Below are 20886 nucleotides of genomic sequence, written 5' to 3' on the forward strand. Positions count from 1 at the left end.
TTCTGTCACCCGGTGGCGTAAAGACATTTCAATGAAAACATACATTTTTGTAAGATGTAAAAATCAGCTGATATCACGCTCGGCCAACTTTTTGGGAGGCCTGTAATTACTAATTAGCAGCCGAAAATAGCGCGACAGTGTTTATTTATTTTAGTTTTTGTTAGTCAGTGTTAGATCGACATCGAATTAAATTTGAAATGTGAAGTGTTTGTAAATATCGTGCTGCTGTTAATTATTGTATCCGCAGGGTGGCGATAATAGGATATGAAAATTTTGGCTCGCCAAAAAGGAAAACCGAAAAATTCGTGAAAAAACAAAACAGCAATGCTCAATAATGTGAGGACAAAAACTAAAACGAAGTGTTATCAAATCTTTCACAGTAACGGTAGTTTCATTTAATAAAAAAAACTCCCGATTTCGCTGACCGCCAGATCGCCTCAATGTGATCGCAGAACCGCCATGCTACGATGCGCAAGTTTTACATTTTGATGACGTCATCATATAAAACTTCAAAGTGAAAAACAAATCTCGTAGGGCCTACATAAATGTTTGAAATAAATAAAAGTAATAACCTTCTAACAGCAGCAACACTCTTCAATCATTGAAAATTTCATAGCGAATGATTATGTATTTAAAGAGAAAAGCTATTGAAAAAAAAGTTTGACATAAGTGGCGATAATAGGATAATCGTAGTTTCTATTATCGCCATACCAACATTTCCACTATGTTCGTGAGGTGTCGCTATAGCAAATTCATTTCGCGACTCGCTGCTGTTGGCATTTTTTTCTTCGATCTGTAGCTAATGTTCCGAAACAATATAGAGAAATTATTACCAGAAGTGGATGGAATTCGGATGGATTGTAATAGAAAGTGGCGATAATAGGGTAACGTACGTTGCAGATTTGATAGGCAATAAAATGATTAATAAAAACAAACCAAACGTATGAACATACTCTGCTAATACTCCGCATTATCTTTGAGTCAGTCGCATAAGCTGATAACGGTATTCCAACCGAACTGCCATCGCCCAACATACTGATCGGATAACAATATAACTGCATTCATTACTCAGTTTCAAATGCAGCTCAGCGCAGTATTGCAAAAAATCTCAACATTTGCAACAGTCTGATTCTGACCTTTCACTCCAACTCCCTGTGTACGTTGCCAAGTCGAGTAACTTTGAATTGGCAAATAAAGACGCTGATTTCAACTGATATGCGAGGATGGAAAGTTATGTTAATAAAAATAAGTAAGAAACATGAGTAGAAAATTTAAAATCATTCAGATACAACATGTATAAACCTAATAATTGGAATGAAATGTCATTGCGGTTTATTTTACATTAAATCTGGCATCATCGCTTTAACTACCCCGCATATTCATGACGTCATAGCTCATAGAATTGTTATAAAATCACGATCTTTATCAATCAATCAATCAATTTTATTCGGTCACTCTGATACAAACAAAACACAAAACAACAACAAAGGGACAAACAAAATACAGAGGACCTGGAGGACGGGCATAACTTAATAAAAAAGTTAAATACGTACAAGTACGTGCCCGTCCCCCAAAAACAGGCAAAACACAATAAAACAAAAACACGATGTGACATCGGGCAATATCTTATAATTCAAATTAAAATGTGAGACGTGTATGTGCTTTTCATATACAGATATATGGATTAAAAAACACTCGCTGACGAAAAATGGTGATGTTGTGGGCCTACTTCAATTATATTGCAAAAATAACATAATGACAAATTTTTTTTTACTAAAAAACAAGCTTGGTAAATGGGTTGAATGTTCCATAGCAGTCTATGCACAAATCATGGATTGGGGTATTGGGTTCTTTTGTCGTTTTCGATATGTTCACTTTAAAATCATTGCATCCGTTCCAATGCTTCCAACATTAATATCGAATTTCCACGAACGACCACCATTCAGCCATTCCAACAGGTGCAGTGATCCCATCTTTTCTACGCTCTGTTCCATCATACGCGACTGGATTCATAAAAGGATCGAAACCTTGCAATACACCCGTGACAAATCGTCCACCATTTAACTTTAAATCCAATCCAATCCATAACTTCTTTAATTCCAGTGGATGGGCTTTGCTCATGTTGATATTGCGCGATACAGATCACAGATACCGAAACATACAACGCGTAGCATTCACTAGTCTTTTCAAGCTGACACGTCCGCACCCGACGACGGTCGGAACGGAATGATTTATGATGCGATAATTTCATCTCAAAGTAGTTGCTTATTTGTGCGAGCATGTCCAGCGTTAATTCGGGCATTAGGTCAGTTTCTAGGCAAAGATCGAGCATTTTCTGTGTGAGAGAAAGTTCAGTATAAAGAAATGGATATACCGTGTTTCCCCGAAAACAAGACTGGGTCTTATTTCAATTTTCTCCCGAAAAATAACACTAGGACTTATTTTCGGGAATGTCCTAAATTTTTATTTATCAAAAACAAATTACAAAATGGGGAATTACGAGATTTTCAAATATACAAAATATGAAAACCGATATCCATTTACTCATAAATAACATGTTTTTATTCAAATAACTGCAAAACACAGATTCTTAAATCATTTTAAAAGTGTAGGCAAGATTTCCTACTAACGACTAGTTCGAAAAAAAAATTCGCGTTATTGACTAGGTCTTATTTTAAGTTAAGGGGAGGGCTTATATTAAAATCAGTTTTAAAATTCAGGCTAGGTCTTATTTTCGGGGAAACACGGTAGATGTTGTGCACTTTCTGTGGAATCTTCAAATGGCAAAGTGTCGCGGTATACTGTATCGGATTATGATGCATTGGACTGTTTATTTTCAACAAGGCTGCTAAATGCCGGATACGCTGATACACATAGCCGCAAGTCAGTGTAAGATCAAACTTTTCTTATTGAATATTATTTGTAGAGAAGCGCTTTCGTCCGGATCCGGATAAGATTTTTCTAATTTAGTTAGGAATAGTAAACACGATACGAAAACAGAATCAAATAAAGAAGCGAACAACATGGTCAAACTTTCAACAATTAATTCATTTAGATCTAACATCATTTATTTATGATAAAATTGACAAAGGCGAATTTGTCTGCTGTATTTTTCTCGATTTAAAAAAAGCCTTTGACACTGTCAACCATAGTATTCTTTCCCAAAAACTGAGACACTATGGCTTTCGAGGTGCTACAGGCAAACTATTAAGCAATTACCTTTCGGGTCGATTCCAATATGTGGAGGTGGATTCTCAGCAGTCTCCGATGTTGCCCATTCATCACGGAATTCCTCAAGGTAGTGTGTTAGGTCCTCTTGGTTTCTTAATTTACATAAATGATCTGTCTAACTGCTCCAATTTCTTGAGCAAATTCTTTGCTGATGATGCTTGCCTGCTCTACAGTGCAAAAGATCCGAGTATTCTCCAAGACAAGGTGAACACTGAAATGAATAAAGTATATGATTGGATGACTTCCAATAAACTTACTGTGAATATACAAAAATCCAAAGTCATGTTATTCGGCCACAAATCTCTAGCCAGACATGCGAACATCTCAATCAAAATTACAGGTATCCCTCTTGAAATTGTTCACTCTTATAAATACCTTGGCCTCACTATTGATATTGACAATCAATTAAAATGGAACTTTCATACCAATGAATTGCATAAGAAATTGTCAAGATCAGTCGGGATCCTAGGGAAGTTAAGGCATTATGTAAACGACTCGACTCTGCGAACAGTATATTTGGCTCTTTTTCAATGTCATATCCAATATGCCTTAGCTGCATGGGGTTCCGCTACCAAAACAAACTTGAATAAATTAGAGATTTTACAAAATAGGGCTGTTAGAATTCTCTGTAGGGCATCTATTCGTTCTAACCTGAATATCCTATACCACAAGACCAGGGTTCTAAAATTGTCCGACATCTACAAACTAGAGATTTCTAAACTTATGCACCAATTTAACAACAACCAATTGCCCCCAGCTTTTGCTGACTATTTCGTCATGCTTAGTAACGTGCATGAGCATAATACACGCTCATCGACTAAATCCAATTTATTTGTCCCTCGATTTTCATCAAGCAAATGCCAAAACTCCTTGAAATACAGGGGAGTTGTAATTTGGAATAGCATAGGTCAAAGCCTTCGTCATTCATCTTATGACACCGTTAAATTTAAATACAAAAAATTCATGCTTTCCCTTTACCATTCTGCTGCCTTTTCATCCGATTAAAGTGGATTCAGAACTTTCTTCGCCATTGCCAGCTCCACTGTCGACTTGATCCAGAGTACCTGAAATATTTCATTTTGGAATTTATCGTGTAATCAAACAAATATTCTTACCTATGTATGTTACATGGACCCAGCCTTACAAAAAGTATTTACTGTATTTTTAATTTAACCCAATATATCAAAGGGCGAGCTTTTGCTAAAATATTGACCTGAATCAAAAATTTTAGGTATCATTCTCTTATTAAATGACAATTGTCCTGCTATATGCATTTAAAATCAGTCATGCTCCCAATGCAAAGCTCATATTGTCTTTTCTGACCATGACCTCTTTATTATCTATTTACTACTATGAATTGTTTCTTTTTACATATTTGATTCATCTCTGATTGACCCACTGTGTGAATGAGAGGATATCATGTAAGAAGAAACCATGCATAGTTCATGCACTGTGATGTCATGTAAAATAGTCAGTTATATGTTGGTAATATTTGAGCCTGATCTAAGTTACTAAGATCTTGGTCACTGGCACCCTTAATAACATCATTTTAATGTTAAACCATATTCGATTGTAAATTTTTTTTTTTTTTTATCTTTGTACATTTGGCATCGTTATGTCATAAACTGACTGTACCTTTGCTTTTTCCATGTTCTGTATGAAGTGGTTAGTTCCACATGAAATTTAATCCTACCTTGATCTTGTAGAATACCATTTATTCATTGATCATGTGCCTTCCAGTTACACACTGAAGTTCAATTTTCTTACCATAAAAGGTTAAATTATTTATGACTACCGGTACTACACTTGCATGCATACCATACTACTGGTAGGCTTCCTGTTCGTGAAACTTCATTTTTACCATTGATACCTAAACAACTGTAGCCCTGCACCATACAATGTTCTACATACGACCACAGTCACTTCACAATGGTACCATTGTTACTTTGCAGCTATCGTCATGGCTACTTAGATAATTGGTGCACGGAGTCGTTTCTTGTTTTGTTGTTGTTGAAACGCGAGATTACTGGGCATACCTGGTTGGAATGCCTTGACGTATTTATATTTATTTTCAAATTAACGTATATATGATACTGTATATACACAGTTCGACTTTTTTTTGTTATTATTTCCTTGTTAGACTTGCTTATGGGTGCCGCTGCTCGATAACCAAATTTGGTTTCTCGCGGCTCCCCTCACCCTGAAATGCCTTTTTATTTATTTATTGCAATTTGTATATCAAGTGTGCATTTAGTATGGTGAGAAAATAAACTACTGATTACTGATTCACGAAAAGTTATTACGCGGCGGTGTGGCTCAACGGGCTAAGCGTTAGGAATACGCTCGCCACCGCACCTCTAATTACTCTGCGTGGGTTCGCAGGTTCGAATCCCATGCAGGGATGGTTATGTGCGAGAGGATTGCTGGACTCCTCGCCGTCGTTGGGTGGTTCCTCCACCACCAAGTCCATGCTACCGAAAACAAACAATACAGTAAAACTAATCCCATACCCGACTTGGAATGGTAACCGGACGAGAGGCCGTGGTTCGCCATATGGATAAGCCGTCTTATCGGCTTTCCTCTCCCCCGGGATAAATATGTAAATCCTATCCTATCCTATCCTACCATAGTATCCGAATTCTTTAAATACGCAGTATGAAACGGCGTTTAGCCTGACAAACACGTTGCTGCTATTGAGGTATACTTTGCCGTGATGTTTGCTTCACCTAAATGGATAGGATATGATTTACATATTTGACGGAAGCCGATAATACGGCTTTAAGCGAACCACGACCTCTCGCCCGGTTACCAGCAGTTCACGTCGGGTATGGGATTAATTAGCCAGTTATTTGTTTCCGGAAGCTTGGACGTGATGGTAGAGGATGTCCTAACCGATCAACCAGTTACCAGAACCACCGTATAGCGGCGAGTAATCCAGAAATCCTTTCGCACATAATTAACCCCGTGTAGGATGCGAACCCACTCATCCACGATGCGCCACACCGCCGAGCCAAGATATGTTATGGATGAGACTCATGTTTGAGTCCAGACCAAACCGCTAACCTTCGCGACTTGCGAATATTTTTGGAAAGAGGAATGCTTAATTCCAGATGCGTAGCTTAGGGCGGGCAATGGGGTACATATGCCTCCGGGCGCCAAAATGGGGCTTGCAAAAATTTCACAACAATGGTAACAAAACGGTCACAAGCAAGATCGCACCGGCGCAGACATCTAGTCTTAGTATATGTCAAACAGCACACTTGGTCAGACGACAGACCACCTACGTCGACTGCCGACGTCATCAGGCACATAGCTCGCGCACGATCAGATTTCCATCGTAATTACATGGCTAAAAAATCTCGCCGGGAAACAAAGCAAAATTTGATTTGTTAACGTTAGGTAACAAAATGCACCGGGTTAATTACGTGGTTCTGTATCGTTAAGTTCTTGCCTGCGCACTTCCATGTAAGTTGATATTAGTTCTGTGCTGGAGACAAATGGCAACGGAATTTGGTTGAATGAAGTTAATACATTATTTGAGTAATACGTGGTTTTGTATTTCGTGGTTGTCAGAGTACAGTACTTTGCGGCAGAGTTACAAAAATATTTTATAGTGTGCTGAAAGACCCCAATGCCGTTTTCGACAATTCGTCGAGATTGCATAGATTTTGTAAATTTTCGCGACACGGACATCAATGGCCACGAACTTTTCACCGAAATTGGAGATTGCAGAATGCTGCTCAGTAACAGAACTGAAGGTCAACCAGAAACTCTTTTGGCTCTTCTCGGTTTTATTGTGTCTTTTGGAGACGACGTTTCACCCAATCTGCAAATTTGTCTACAAATTTTGTTAAAAATACCAGTTTCAATTGCAAGCTGTGAACGGTCTTTCAGCAAATTGAAACTTATTTTGTCGTATTCGCGTGCATCAATGGGACAGGATCGTCTCAGTGATCTTGCACCTCTAATTGTTGAAAAAGAAACACTGAAAAAAAAAAAAAAATTTTGATGACGTTTTAACCAGTTTGCAACAGTGAAATCAAATCAAATAAATTTATTGTAGACTATCATCTTTGACAGTAACTGAGTCGGACATTATGAACATGGTATGCTATATTTTGTATAGCTTTGCTTCTTTTTTAAATACAATGTTCCATTGAAATTTGAATACACATATACATATATTTTAGAATAAATAATAAAATATATAAATACTTATAAATTTGAATTTACATATATAATTTGTTTTTACATATACAAGTAAATGTAATAGAAAATATGATTAAACGTGGAGGTCGGGGCGCCAATTTTATAGTTTGCCCCGGTCGCAAAATATGCTGGCTACGCCTTCCATTGGTGGAAGGATAAATAACTGATTACTTTAGGTACGTTTGGTTCCGCGGAGCTTCCCTTTTCCCGTGAAATGCGTGTTCAATACATGAAATGTCAATCATTACGTTCGGGTCGGCCTTCTCTATCGCTCACTTTTTTAAAATGAGGCGTTTTGGCCACGAGAGACCGTGGTCTGCAAAAAAAAAACAGAAGTTGCCTCATCAACACGACACATACTGTACTAAACTCTTGCAATGCGAATTCAATGAACTCCTAAACAAAATACGAAATTTCGGGCTCGGGCCTGCAAATCCAGGCAATTAGTCGGGCTCGGGTCAGGTTTAATTCCCACGGGCCTGGGTCAGGTCTGGCTGGAATTCTTGGGCCGATCTTACCTCTACTCTCGAGTGAAACAGCGATTTTTCCGGGTCTACACGTGTCGTTTGCAGAGATGTAAGAAAACACGAGCCATGGGTGGACAGTATACCAACAGACGCCCTGATATTGCCCCGTGCTTGGCTATTTGATAGTGAGGTACGGCTTTATTATGTACTGTGCAAATATCGACGGAGATCGCTTTGTGCCGCTGTACCACTGTATGTTCAATTTTATTCTTTTAAATTTTGCATTCTCCTTTTTCTGGATGGGAACTTTACCATGACTACGGCGCTTTAGGGTGCAAAGTAGTTTGAGCAAATATGCTAAAAACGTGAATACTATATATATAATTTATTTTTGTCTTTTGTTGACATAATCGCTAACTCAGTTTAGAGTATTTCAACTTAAAAATCGGGTGTAATCGCGGAAATAAGCTTTGGTTACTGGAGCGGGTGTAACCGTGGAGTTGTTGTAACGCGCTGATAGACGACTACTTTGTTTTACCTAGTGATTGCCGGTAAGAGTTCGGCTGACCGGATGAATACATTTTTTTCTAGATATTCAACGTTCGTAGAGCAGTAAATTAGTAATATATTTTACAAAACTGTGTTAGAACAATTCATATATACATAGTTTCACATTAGATCTGTATAAAAAATAATAATAAGCGCTACATAACAATCTAACAATGTATATCAGCATAGCATATGAATAGCACCAATAGTAAGGCAGATCACTGAATGATTTGTGAAATAAATATCATTGATAATAGGTCAGAAACCAAGTTTCCCATCAAATTGAGAAAAAGATCAAGTCTTCCATTGGACACTTTCTCATTACTATAAGTAACTTTTTCGTTAAATTCCTCCCATTGCAAATTTAGAAACTGTCTATCCCTCCCTTGTCATAAGTATTACTTTAATGAATCATAAGCTAGTTATTTATGCACAAGTCGCACTCTGGCGTTTGTACAATTTAAGTGGTTTACAATATGCTCATAAATTAGTATTATAGTATTAAAACTAAAGAAAATTAGTGATACCACAGCAAATTCAAGTTCCTCCCCAACAACGACAAAAACCCACCCTGGGGAAGAAATCCTCCACGGTAAAAAAACGTTCACCTAGTGCACTGGTTCTCAACCCACTGCTGGACCATACAAAGATTTTGAGGTGGGCCAAAGAATGCTAGTTTTATTTATGTCACAATAGTTAATTTTGATTGTAGCAGCAATCAATGACGAAGCTGTTTCTGCTACTAAGTGGTAATTTTCGTTCTAATTATTAAAGTGAAAATGTCCATTTTGATTTTCTTGTACTTTTCTCATTGCAATGAAAAGTTAGTGGGCCACAAGAATTTTTTGGCAACAAAAATGGGCCACGAAAGAAAAAAGGTTGAGAATCACTGGCCTAGTGGGTATTAAAGATTTAACTATATCGGCATTGTGGGTTAAATACCTCTGATTCAACCTCCACCTTTTCCAGGGTTGCCAAATCGGATAGATTTCCTTCCAAAAATAGTGACTGCTTTTACAGAGCCTTGTTAAGAGTGAAAATTCTTCATAAAAACTAAATTGAACTTTCTAATATGAGTCAATGTTATCAGTGGCAAGAGTTAGACTTGAATGATATCAGATAAAACGTAAGCAGAGCATGGAACTACATATGATTGAAGCAGCAAGTATGATTAAAAAAGCATAATAGTAAAGAAAATTGCTTATACTAAAATAGAAAGATAGATATAAAATTGGACTATATACTACTGCAAGTGAAATTGGAAAAATAATAAAAAACAATATGTCACTTATTGTCCACATTTGTCGACTCTAGTCACAACAAGTGGTATATTATTGTGAATTTGTGCCACCCCTGCATATATCAGAATGATGCGAAGATATGGAAAGGTGAGATGGTATGCATATTAGTGTGTGCAATATTGAAGTAATAATTGTTTTGAAGAAAACTTTGGATTGGAATTTGAAAGGCAATGGAAAGTGGAAATTGAAATTATGGCTCTGGATCTAGAAGTCAAAAGATAATCCGCGCGACCAGTAAAAATATATCAATATATATATAAATACATCATAGGTCAATACGACAGCTCTGCCTTTAACAGCGAATATTTTTCTCATTTCTATTAGAGAAACAGAGAATTGTGTTGAACACAAACGACTTGATATATTTCCAAACATGCTCGCTATTTAAAAGTTACTGCTTGTCCATATGCTTGCTCAGAACAAGTGTAAAATTACAAAATTATCCATTCCTCAATTCTTTTCAAGTTTCATAAAATAAACTGAAAATTATTTCTAAAGCAGATAATTCGATGCACCAGAAAGCGAGCAACACGCTTGTTATTGATGAATGCTGAGTGTTTCTGTCAAACTGAACTTAATAGGATCAAAATAAGAAGGATTTTGTTGGCTAATACCCCTGAACTAAAGAACAAGAAACTTTGAAAAATAATGGAAACACATGAAATGTTGGTCAAAATTCGAAAAAAAATATAAATAAATTTTTTTTTATATATTACCAGTATTCCCAAACAGACTCAACAACAGTGTTGAGTATTTGAAAATTTTTGTTTAATTGAACGTTTAATTTCTCAAGTAAAATCTGATTGAAACTGCAGATCATTAATAGCCGAAAAAGAGAGCAAGAGATATATTTTTTCCTGCAGATGCGATGGGTGGCCGGGAGTCTTATAATACAAATTCGGATGTTACCACAATACTCAGACCAGACAAAACAGCATTGAATAAGATGTAAGCATATAAACATGAAAAAAAATATACACAGACAATTGTGACATACTTGATAAATCATAATTACACAGGTACCGCTGAAATATAGTTTACAACAAAAAAGCATTGGAAAAACTAATGGAGGCTATTATGGTGGGATTATCTAGTTGGTTACAGCTCCCCCTGCCAAGCAAATTCATGATACATCTGAACATAGATCAGATTTCGGTAACCGGGCTGATAACAGAGTGCTCAACTAGCCTTCTCACCAGGATAAATACAAAACTTATATATCGCAATTATCACTGGCCCACATCTCTGTGACATCACAATGGGGCGGCATGATAGAAAGAGTTTGTAAAAAACCAGCCTCTCCAGCACTGATTACAAAGCAGCAAAAGGCGACAAATGTGTATTTGCAAATTTGAGCACTTAATTCTTGTATTAACTCAAGCTATAAGCCACATAATAAGTTTCTTTAGCGGACCCTCCAAAGTGCTTCATGACCCCAAAAGGTCAGTGAACTCCAGTTTGGGAATCACTGAGTCAGTTAGAGTAAAACTTGTGAGAGTTATTCAAAAACTTGACTCAAAGCATCATTTTTTTTCAATGAATATAAAAATGCATTTTTACTTTTGCAAAGTCTTGAAACATCTTTATCCTGAATGATAACGTGATGATAAGGCACGTGTTTTCTTCCCCACAAACGTAAGAAAATGAAAAACACAAATGAGCACATGTTTGCTCACCTATAAAGGAATGAATACTAGGAGCGTGATAAAAACATTCATTCTCTCTTACAGATTTGTAAACTCTGACCGACCGAATCTTCTCATCCTTACTCAAAGGCCTAACAACAAAACAAAATACTAGTATAAGAGATAATACTGAAAAAAGCAACTGAAATAATAGAAATAATAGAGCATAATAGAAAAATATTGCCAAATACAATTCTTGATCATTCTCAAATGAACAGAATAAAGTTTGATTTAAATACGCAAGGACGAGTCTGACTGATATTGCAGTTCATTGGACTTTATAATATTTTGTAAGTGGCCTGATAAAATGCTTGATTTTGACACTATAAAATCAATGAAGGGATTCTAATATTAAATTGTCCACGTAGTGTTCAAAGTCGATTGTTGATTATGTACTGTAAGTATTTGATTCCGCAGACTTTAATTCCTACACAAGTTTTACAAGATAGCTACAGGTATTGATAATAAATGAAGCACAACCGGTGTTAGCAAAACGATGTAATTTGCCGACGTTTCCTTTTAGATTAGAGTTGACCCCATGATAATTTTTTCATACTTTTCTTTTTCTTGCTCTATATATATCCACTTGTGTCCTTCCCATATCATGCCCTGATGAAGTTTTTTCTGTATAGAAATTCGAAACGTCGGCAAATTACATCGTTTTGCTAACACCGGTTGTGCTTCATGTAATATCAACATGAGTTTACCTGGTGGCAATCATGCACTATATAGCTACAGGTAGTTACGGTAGGTTTAGATGGATTTTCCACCCCGTTCAGGCGATTTAGGGTCTGTTCCGGTAATGACAGGAACTTATCTTTTACCATTGTACCCTTAAAGTTTGCTGTTTTATTTTGAAAATTCCCTTGAGATATATAAAATGTCCTTTAAAGATATCTTGAAAATTGCCTTGAGATATATAAAATGTCCTTTAAAGATATCTGAGTCAATCTGACTGATATTGCAGTTCACCGAACTTTATAATATTTATAAGGGGCTTGATGAAATGCTTGATAATGAGACTTTAATGACACTACAAAATCAATGGATGAGACAATATAGTATTGTCCGGATAGTGTTGAACGTCCATTGTTGATCATCTATTGTTAAAATTCAATTCCTGCTGCCTCTAATTTTGCCTCCAGTGCATCACAAAGTTTAATACAATGGTAAGGATCAGGATATACATTGCTGAAAAAGATTAGATTGCATAAGAGATAATGGTAGTTGCATATGAGTCTGATTTCAATTAACTGTAAAAAATGAGATGTTCGATTAAAGAACACTGAAAGTCACAAATATTTGACTCCTTAGTACTAACAAACGCTTAACTTAGCGATGCCTGTGTGTGTGAGATTTAAATATATTGATGTGTATAAAGAATGTCAAGTCAACTTTACTCAGAGGTAGAGATGGATGTCTAAACAGGTAATTTTTTCAGGTATTCGATTTCATTGATACTGTACTAAAATATGAAACATCAAAATCACTAACTAAGCCCAACACCTTATTCATGTTGCAAGGGAAGGCTTCGCCGAACATTGATCATTTTAGAGTTTCGAAACTGAGTAATGCCCCAAAGTCTTACTGTCTGCTTGAACAGAGCACTGATCAAACCAAAGTTGTAAAACCACCAAATAAAATATATATTCATGATGCGCGATGGCATAATGGTTGAAGCGTTAAACTTAATTGGGTTGGCATCGCAAACTGCACAACTTTGGTTCAAATCCAATGGCCATCACCCTACCCAAAACATTGGGAGGTAATGCCGAACCAAAAAAAAAACTAGTTCTGCCAAATATTATTAGCTCCTTAAATATTGCTACATATCAGTGGAAGCTTAAACAGGGCTTTGTTCATAGCAAAATGTGTTGATAAGCGTCGTATATATAAAAACTCAAAGATCTCGTTTATAATAGAATTCTAAGAATAAGCAGTGTAATAAGTGTAACCAGGCGCGCAGCCAGGATTTTTAAAAGGGGGGGGTTTCAAAATCGGAAATTACTAATGCCGTCTGTAACAGTCACCGTGATCATGCCCTCGTTAATAGAGCCGCCTTTTCAGCTTCTGTCGCGTAAAATATTCAATTCATGACAACTACGAGATTCTAAAATATCCTTACGTATATATTAAGTTTATTGTTCCCAACGCCACTCGCGGTCTCGACTTTCTACGTCAAAATAAAAACATTACTGCCGTGGACATAAAACAATGAGATAAGCTGCCTGATATATTTAATTTTGATACGTATTTTTGCAATCTTGTGACCTCGTTATCGCCATTAGTAAAATCTCGATATGTGATATAAAATCACGTTTAGTACAATTTTACATCATACAATGAAAATAGATATAAAGTATACCAGTAAATCAAAAATACAACTTCACCGCCTCGAAATCCACGCCGAACAGTCGCCGCGATTACGTCACTTTATTAATTAATTGTCTTCAATTTAACCTGCGGTTGCGCCGACATAATACCACGGAATTCCGCATAAAAATGTGTGGTAAACTGCCCTATCCGTATTTTTTCTATTTTGCGAATTCGACAAATTTGAGATGTGCTTGTAACATTGACTCCGTTCAATCGCAATGCTGCCACTCCGATTATTTTTAAAGATAAAAGCTTTCGAGAAATCCGTAAATCTGCTATTAATTCTCATGGAGTAAAATTTATTTCAGTAGAATAAAAATTGATGGATATACTTCAGATTAATTATCTTATATATCATCACTAACAGGGAAAACCTTGTTTAATGATAACACTAAAATTTTCGACGACAATTTTAAAGTAATGGATCCCACCCACAATTAACTGTGTTTCGATTTTAATGGCAGTATGTTCCTAAACAGCGAGAAAACATGATGTGTGCCGTGGGCACACGAAATTTTGCGATTTTCAAAAGTGTTTTTAGACTGTCGCGGGACTCAACAAATCTTATAGCCTATTGTTTACGGTTTTGTTTTCAGTATTTTATATTGTCGATTTTCAGTCAAATTTAGATCGCTGGTTTACTCCTTTATTTGTCTTCAGAGCCTCGCCGCCGATGAACGTATAATAACTCTCACCGAATTCACAATTCCTTGCAAAGTACAAAAATAAAATAATCATCATGTTTATCGTGGCACAAATTTGTGATTTAGAGAGAATAAATACCGACGTAAAGGCGTTTACGGCCTAAATAACAAACACACTGATGAAAACAATCGGCGATTTTAGCAGAAGGCAATTGCACGCTTTTTCAGTTTTCACAATTCCGTGCGAGTACAAAAATAAAATAAGTATAATTGTTCCCGTGGCACAAATTTGTGATTTAGAGAGAATAAATACCAACGAGAAGGCGTTTACGGCCAAAATAACACGCCGTCTTGATGAAAACATACGGCGATTTTAGCAGAAAGCAATTGCACGCGTTATCGGCGACTTTTTCTGTTTTCAAAAAAATTCAAAAATGTTCGACCCCGAAAACCCCCCCCCTGGCTGCGCCACTCAGTCTAACTATAATTTATATGTTGGATGCCCAATGAAACATTGACAACAGGGAAGCAGAAAATTTAGTTGTTACTGGAATACGGATCAAATAGTTAAAAAATTGGGCAACCATAATTCCAATGACAGATGTGACAACAGAGAAACCTAGTAAACAACAGTTGGTTGTTGAACCTGGTTACAGTCACGTTGCAGACAATTCAAGCCTGAATACCATAATGGTTGATTCTGATTGTCACTAGGAAATTACCCTCAGTCACATACACCCTAACATTTTGCAACAGCATGACAAATCATGGTCAATATTCATCAGGAATAGAAGAAACGCTTCCTGGCCATCCCTCACCCATCAACTGAAATTTGATAGATGCTGTGGTTGCTTAAATAGAGCCATATTCAGAGTGAAAGGTGTATAAAATTGTGTATAAACAAAACCAAACGTTGCTTGAAATCAAGAGGACTTTTTATGTGCAAGTTCATTTTTCTAACTTTGCATGGAAGGTCAGTTTGGAAAATAAATATTGATTTGGTTTATTTTAAGGTACTCCCGTAGTATGTGAACCAAGATGGCGGACATCGGAACACAGTATGTGTATCAGGTTGGGGTTAGGCCATAACTTCAGGTACAAATACTACAGGAGTCACTTGGCTGGTCCCCGAACACGTAATCGAAATAAAACAAGGATAATTGAAATAAAATTATGGCCTAACCCTAACCTGGTACACATACTATGTTCAGGTGTCCGCCATCTTGTTGCACATACTACAGAGCAGCGCCAATTTTAATTTTTACAATTCACATTTTAAATCTCAAATTTTGTTGGAACTGAATTTTTAATACATCTGTACTTGATATTACTTAGTTGGGGCCCCAGTCAATCCTTATAACAATTGTGCATATTTTAGAATATTTAATCAGAAAACTTACTTATCTGGACCTCCAAGTTCGTTAGTCTTATGAGGAATTTCATCATTCCATATTATCTCTCCTCGGCTGCTTTCAATTATCTGAATCTTGAAGAGCAATCCTGTATTGAATGCTTTCTGGAGCAAGTTCCCGAGGTAGAGGTCTGCAGGCAAATATTCAGTGAACTTCTTTGCCTCATATGAAACACCCTGCAAAAATAAACATCTCTAAGTTATTAAACTTCCATCTCTGATAATTATTCAAAACTGATATAAACACCAGGTCAAATGTTGAGCTTTAAACTAAAATCTCTGCAACTCAGGATCGTTTCGAATAAAAATGATGATTCCTTAGAAGCAGACAGTTGCAAAATCATTCTTTTTATAGGATGTTATCAAATACTCACTCTGAACAAGGCGGAAAACAAGCTAAGGCCTAAAGCAGGGGTCGGCAACCTACAACCCGCGGGCCAAATTATCGGCCGGACACTTCACTGAATTATAGTAAAAAACCAGCTGTTTTGATGATTATATTCTTTATGTCACAAATTTATGGTGATACACGTGTAGACTTAAGTATATAATTCACAATTACTCGTTAAATGAGCCTATAATTTATATATAATTGGACAAATGACAACAAAATGCAGAAAAGTTGATCCTAAGTGCAAAGTGTTCAATGGCGCAGAAAATATTCAAATGGAATGTTTTATAGATGCAATGCAATGAGGAAATAAACCTATATTTTATTCGTGACAAGTATCACTGCTTGATTTTTATTGTAAGAAGTATCATCCGTTCGGTTTTCAACTTTCTAAAAATATGTGTGGCCCGCCGATGACTTGCAACCCTTAATTTTGGCCCGCAAGTGACAAAAGGTTGCCGACCCTCGGCCTAAAGCAAGATCCAAATTGACAATTGGAATCTATTTCGCTAAACATTGCCTATCAAAAAATTTGATTTCCAGTTGAGAAGGGCACACATTGGAACCAAAAATATTTTACATTTTATATTTTTTTTCCGGTGCAAACAAGAAAAAAACCTCAGAAAACATAGAATCAGTGGCACCTTGTTCAGAGTTGCCTTCACATAATTTATTAAAAAAAGTTTTAATTTTCCAAGAAAGAAATCAAACATAATATATCTATTATTGGGAGCAGAGTTAGAATATGATGACACTAACATATTACTGATACACAGAAAATCCACTGGTATGTAAGAGGTCATTTATGAAAAAACTAAACGACCAACATTTTTTCAGGCAGAGCATTGCTTGCCAATTTATATACCTCGTTGGTGAGATCGTCGATTTGGGATTTGAAGATTAATGTGAAGAGAAGTAGCCAAACTACGTTAGCATCACAGGTTAAAAATCTTGGATTCAAGCACATTACTCAGTATATAATGAAATAGGTAGGAGTGTAAGATAAATTAGGTGACAATGCAACCAGACAGATTTCAGTACTACAATAAATAGTAGTGCCTTGCGTATCAGTGGCTGCTCATACATAGCCTTGTATGGAACAAAAGACATGACAAACGTTTCATAGAAAAATTCATATGGTAAGTTTGTCATTTTAGGCGTTTGGAATCTTATAGTCGGACAAAACTATCAGGCTTAAGAGAAATTATGAAGATTACTGCCAAAATGAAAAACCTAATTTACTATTTCATATAAATTCTTAAATAATATTTTTTTCCAATATTAAATATATTTTAAATTGGGCCATGTCCAACAAGAGTCTGTGAAAATTACTGTACAATTACATATGTGGAAATTCAATTCAGTAATGCAGAATAACTGATATAAACACAGCTTGGATTGATTTTGCAATTTGCAATGTCAGATTTTAAAGAAAGTCTTAAAGTAAGTCATACATTTTTCTTCAATAATAAAATGCTTTAATAAAAGACAAATTTTGAAATGAAAACCTCAAATCAAGAATTTGCTCTATGTAATATAAACAATTGTGAATATATTCATTTATTTTGGACATCAGCACTGGTAGAGGTAAATTCTGCAAGGGGCCATTAAACCAACATAAAAAACTGCTTTCTGGGAACATCGGAAAAAATTTCTAGAACATCTAAGCACTAAGGTGTTGTGATGGCCTTGTGGTTATAGCATTGGACTTAGCTATGTTGGATCATAATTTGAAGGTCTCAAGTCCCATGCCCACTGCCTTATCCAGGATGTAATAACTTGAGTAGGCAATTCCGAAACGAAAAATTATAGTCCACAAATAGCAGCTTCTTATGCATTAGCGGTTACTTATGCAGGGCCCTGTTTAAAGTGAACAATGTAATAACGAAAAGTGTAATTAGGATTCAATTGCTATTTGGGGGCAGGAAAATTGTATTTGGAAGATTTAACGTTAAACATAGAATCAATGTAAAATATTACAACAAGAATCTTGGTTCCAGTAAATTCGTAATTTAATATTAAACCAACGGAATTTATTACTTGACTCACATTCAGACTTCCAGCAGGGAATGAGTAGGTGATGACAGAAGTGCTGAACCCTTCATACCCTGGCAATGATTCAAGCAACCCTTTCATTGACATGCTTCCACCAGGTGGTTGTTGGTTGATGATTCGTAGACCAAATGAAGTAGCTTGACTTGAAGACTGAGATTCTGTAAATTGAAAATTATTTTAGTGAAAGATGATCACAAGACATGATTCTGATTGTGCTTAGAATGAAACGATAGGGCATTTTGTCATATTATATATATAAGCCCTCATGAAATCTTATAAGCCCCCACGACAGTGCTAGGCTCAAATCGTGTATTATATTTTTACTAATGCTTTTGCATATGAGTAATATTGAATATTTTGTCAGAATCTACTATTATCTGTAAGTAACGACATTGCCTACCCAATCTGTTAGACCCTGGGTGAGGTGTGGGATTTGAACCAGGGAGGTGTAATCTGAAATGGCAACGGCTAAGCCCAATGCTTCAACCACTGCGTCATCACCAACTGGATATTGGTTCATTTGGTTTTAACCTCGTTACTTTTAAAACAGGAATGAATGAATGAAGTTGAGGTAACCTATTTTCCTAATTATGCTAAATATTATACCAGTGTTTATATTTTCTATGGATTAAAAATTATCACAATATTGTTCAGAATTATGTAAAACAATAAGCTAAACATGAACAATCCATAGTGAAATCAGACTCAGTGCTTACTTCAGTAATCTCAGTTATGAAACACAAATGCAGATTGTACCTGAAGTGTCACTCCTGTATCCACCCACTGCTCCCATCTGTGGTTCTTGGACATTCCTAGAGCTGTGACTACTTGATGCAGTGTTGCCCAGGGATGTTTCTGTATCTGCTCTAGTTCTTGTTGATGTTGGTTGCTGGAATGACTGATTAGAAAATTGTGAACTCTTTCTTGCCCGAGATAATATTTCATCAAAAAGTCTATCGTAGCATTTACGAGAGTCATTGACAAGAGTTTCCGAGCGGATGGTTTCTTCCAGAAATTTTAAGGGAAATTTTTTCAGGTCAAGAAGGTTGAACAGTTCATGAAAATTCTTTTTCCTTTTTTGAATATCATGCTTTATCCATCTAAGAGCTCCGTGCCATTTAACAGTCTCAGAAGAATATTTTGTGTCTGGGGATTTGTAAATCCTTATGATGCCATCCTTGCTGATATCACAAAACTCCTTTTTCTCAATGATTTGTTCGAAATTTGATTCCAGGAATCGATTCACGACATCTTTCACTGGATTTGAGTTTGTAACTTGATGAGTTTCAGCCAGATTCTTCAAGATGAAGCAGTTGTCAATCTCAAGATTTGTCTCAAGATTCTTGACATCAGAGAATAATGCAGTGATGACTGAATTCCCTGCAATGTCATTACTTTTCACCAGTGGTTCTTCCAACACAGTCTCCAGAAGAAATTTGAACGGATAAGTTTGGATATTGATGACCGTAACAAGATCGGCAAAACATCTCTCTGCATATTCATCTTTTGCTCTTGCCCATGTTATCATAGCTTGCCATGATGTTTGATAACTCGCATTTGAAACTTTTATGTAACGCAGGAGATCTGTCTTGATAATGAACGGGAACATCTCAGAGGAAATTACTGATTTCAAAACCTGTTCTGCTTTTTCTTTTATATCATAGCGATCGTATGCTTGAGCCAAGTTGATGACAGAGAGGCAATTGGTCGAAGAGACATGGGTTTTCAAGTAATGGAAGCAAAAGTTTGTCAAGCCAACCATTTGTAACAGGTTGGATGCTTGCAGGATTTGTTGAACGTATTCCATTTTCAAATTTCCTACTCCTTTATACATGAATTCTATACATTGGGAAATCCCATTCTGATCGACATCCTTCATATTGATAAAACCATCACGAGATTCCTTCATTTTGCTCGTAAACATCGCTTTAAAGTATCCTGATGAGGCTGCCAAGACACAGCGATGAGCACGAAAGGATTTGTCACCAACTTTGACATCAAAATCGCAGAGAATGTTTTGTTCTCTCAAGCTATCGAGTGATGTCATAAGCAAACCGGCTTGGGTTGAATTTGTTTGTTTAATGTAATCTTCATTCATGATCAGTCAGCTCAATCTTACTCAGATCAGTAACTAAATATAACAAATTAACAATCCTAACACCTGCATAAAGATAATACATTTTGTTAACGGCTGTGGTTAATCTTCCAAATCAAAACTACATTTTATTATTGAACATACTAGATGAATTGCTCATGTCAGCATATTACTTTACAGTTGGTGGTCTGAATTCCTAGAGAAATTAACAAATGAGAAATCTCGCCATAACAAACATGTGACCTCCGAGTTGTTATTATTATTTCCAACAATGGCTATGAACCCAGAATGTTCAATTGCTTAGAAACTGCCTGTGGTTGCGTACAACTTTCCCATCAGGACTTTTTACGCAATATAACATGATAGATTTGAATAGTCTTCCCAAGCTATATTATGTATCATGAAAGCGGAAATGGTCACCAACTCAGTCCTCTGAACAATATAAGTCTGCAATTACGGTACATTCATTATT

General features: G+C 36.2%; 1 protein-coding gene, 1 long non-coding RNA gene and 1 pseudogene across 2 annotated transcripts; all 3 read right to left on the reverse strand.

Moving 5' to 3' along the window:
* Window positions 1–1626: 1626 nt before the first annotated feature.
* LOC144424513 (putative small nuclear ribonucleoprotein G pseudogene) lies at window positions 1627–2227 on the reverse strand (annotated as a pseudogene).
* Window positions 2228–3282: 1055 nt separating this feature from the next.
* LOC144424556 (uncharacterized) lies at window positions 3283–5340 on the reverse strand. Its single transcript, XR_013476759.1, has 3 exons — window positions 4867–5340; window positions 4210–4295; window positions 3283–3442 (listed from the first exon to the last, which is right to left on the reverse strand). It is a non-coding gene; the product is annotated as an uncharacterized LOC144424556 (long non-coding RNA).
* Window positions 5341–8512: 3172 nt separating this feature from the next.
* Window positions 8513–20476, reverse strand: LOC144424284 (uncharacterized). Its single transcript, XM_078113431.1, has 4 exons — window positions 19076–20476; window positions 18314–18477; window positions 15863–16050; window positions 8513–12633 (listed from the first exon to the last, which is right to left on the reverse strand). The coding sequence occupies exons 1-4, from the start codon at window positions 20415–20417 to the stop codon at window positions 12549–12551; spliced, it is 1779 nt and encodes a 592-aa protein (XP_077969557.1). The 5' UTR covers window positions 20418–20476; the 3' UTR covers window positions 8513–12548.
* Window positions 20477–20886: the final 410 nt, after the last annotated feature.

Source organism: Styela clava, chromosome 6 (assembly GCF_964204865.1).
Source record: "Styela clava chromosome 6, kaStyClav1.hap1.2, whole genome shotgun sequence".
Taxonomy (NCBI): Eukaryota; Metazoa; Chordata; class Ascidiacea; order Stolidobranchia; family Styelidae; genus Styela; species Styela clava.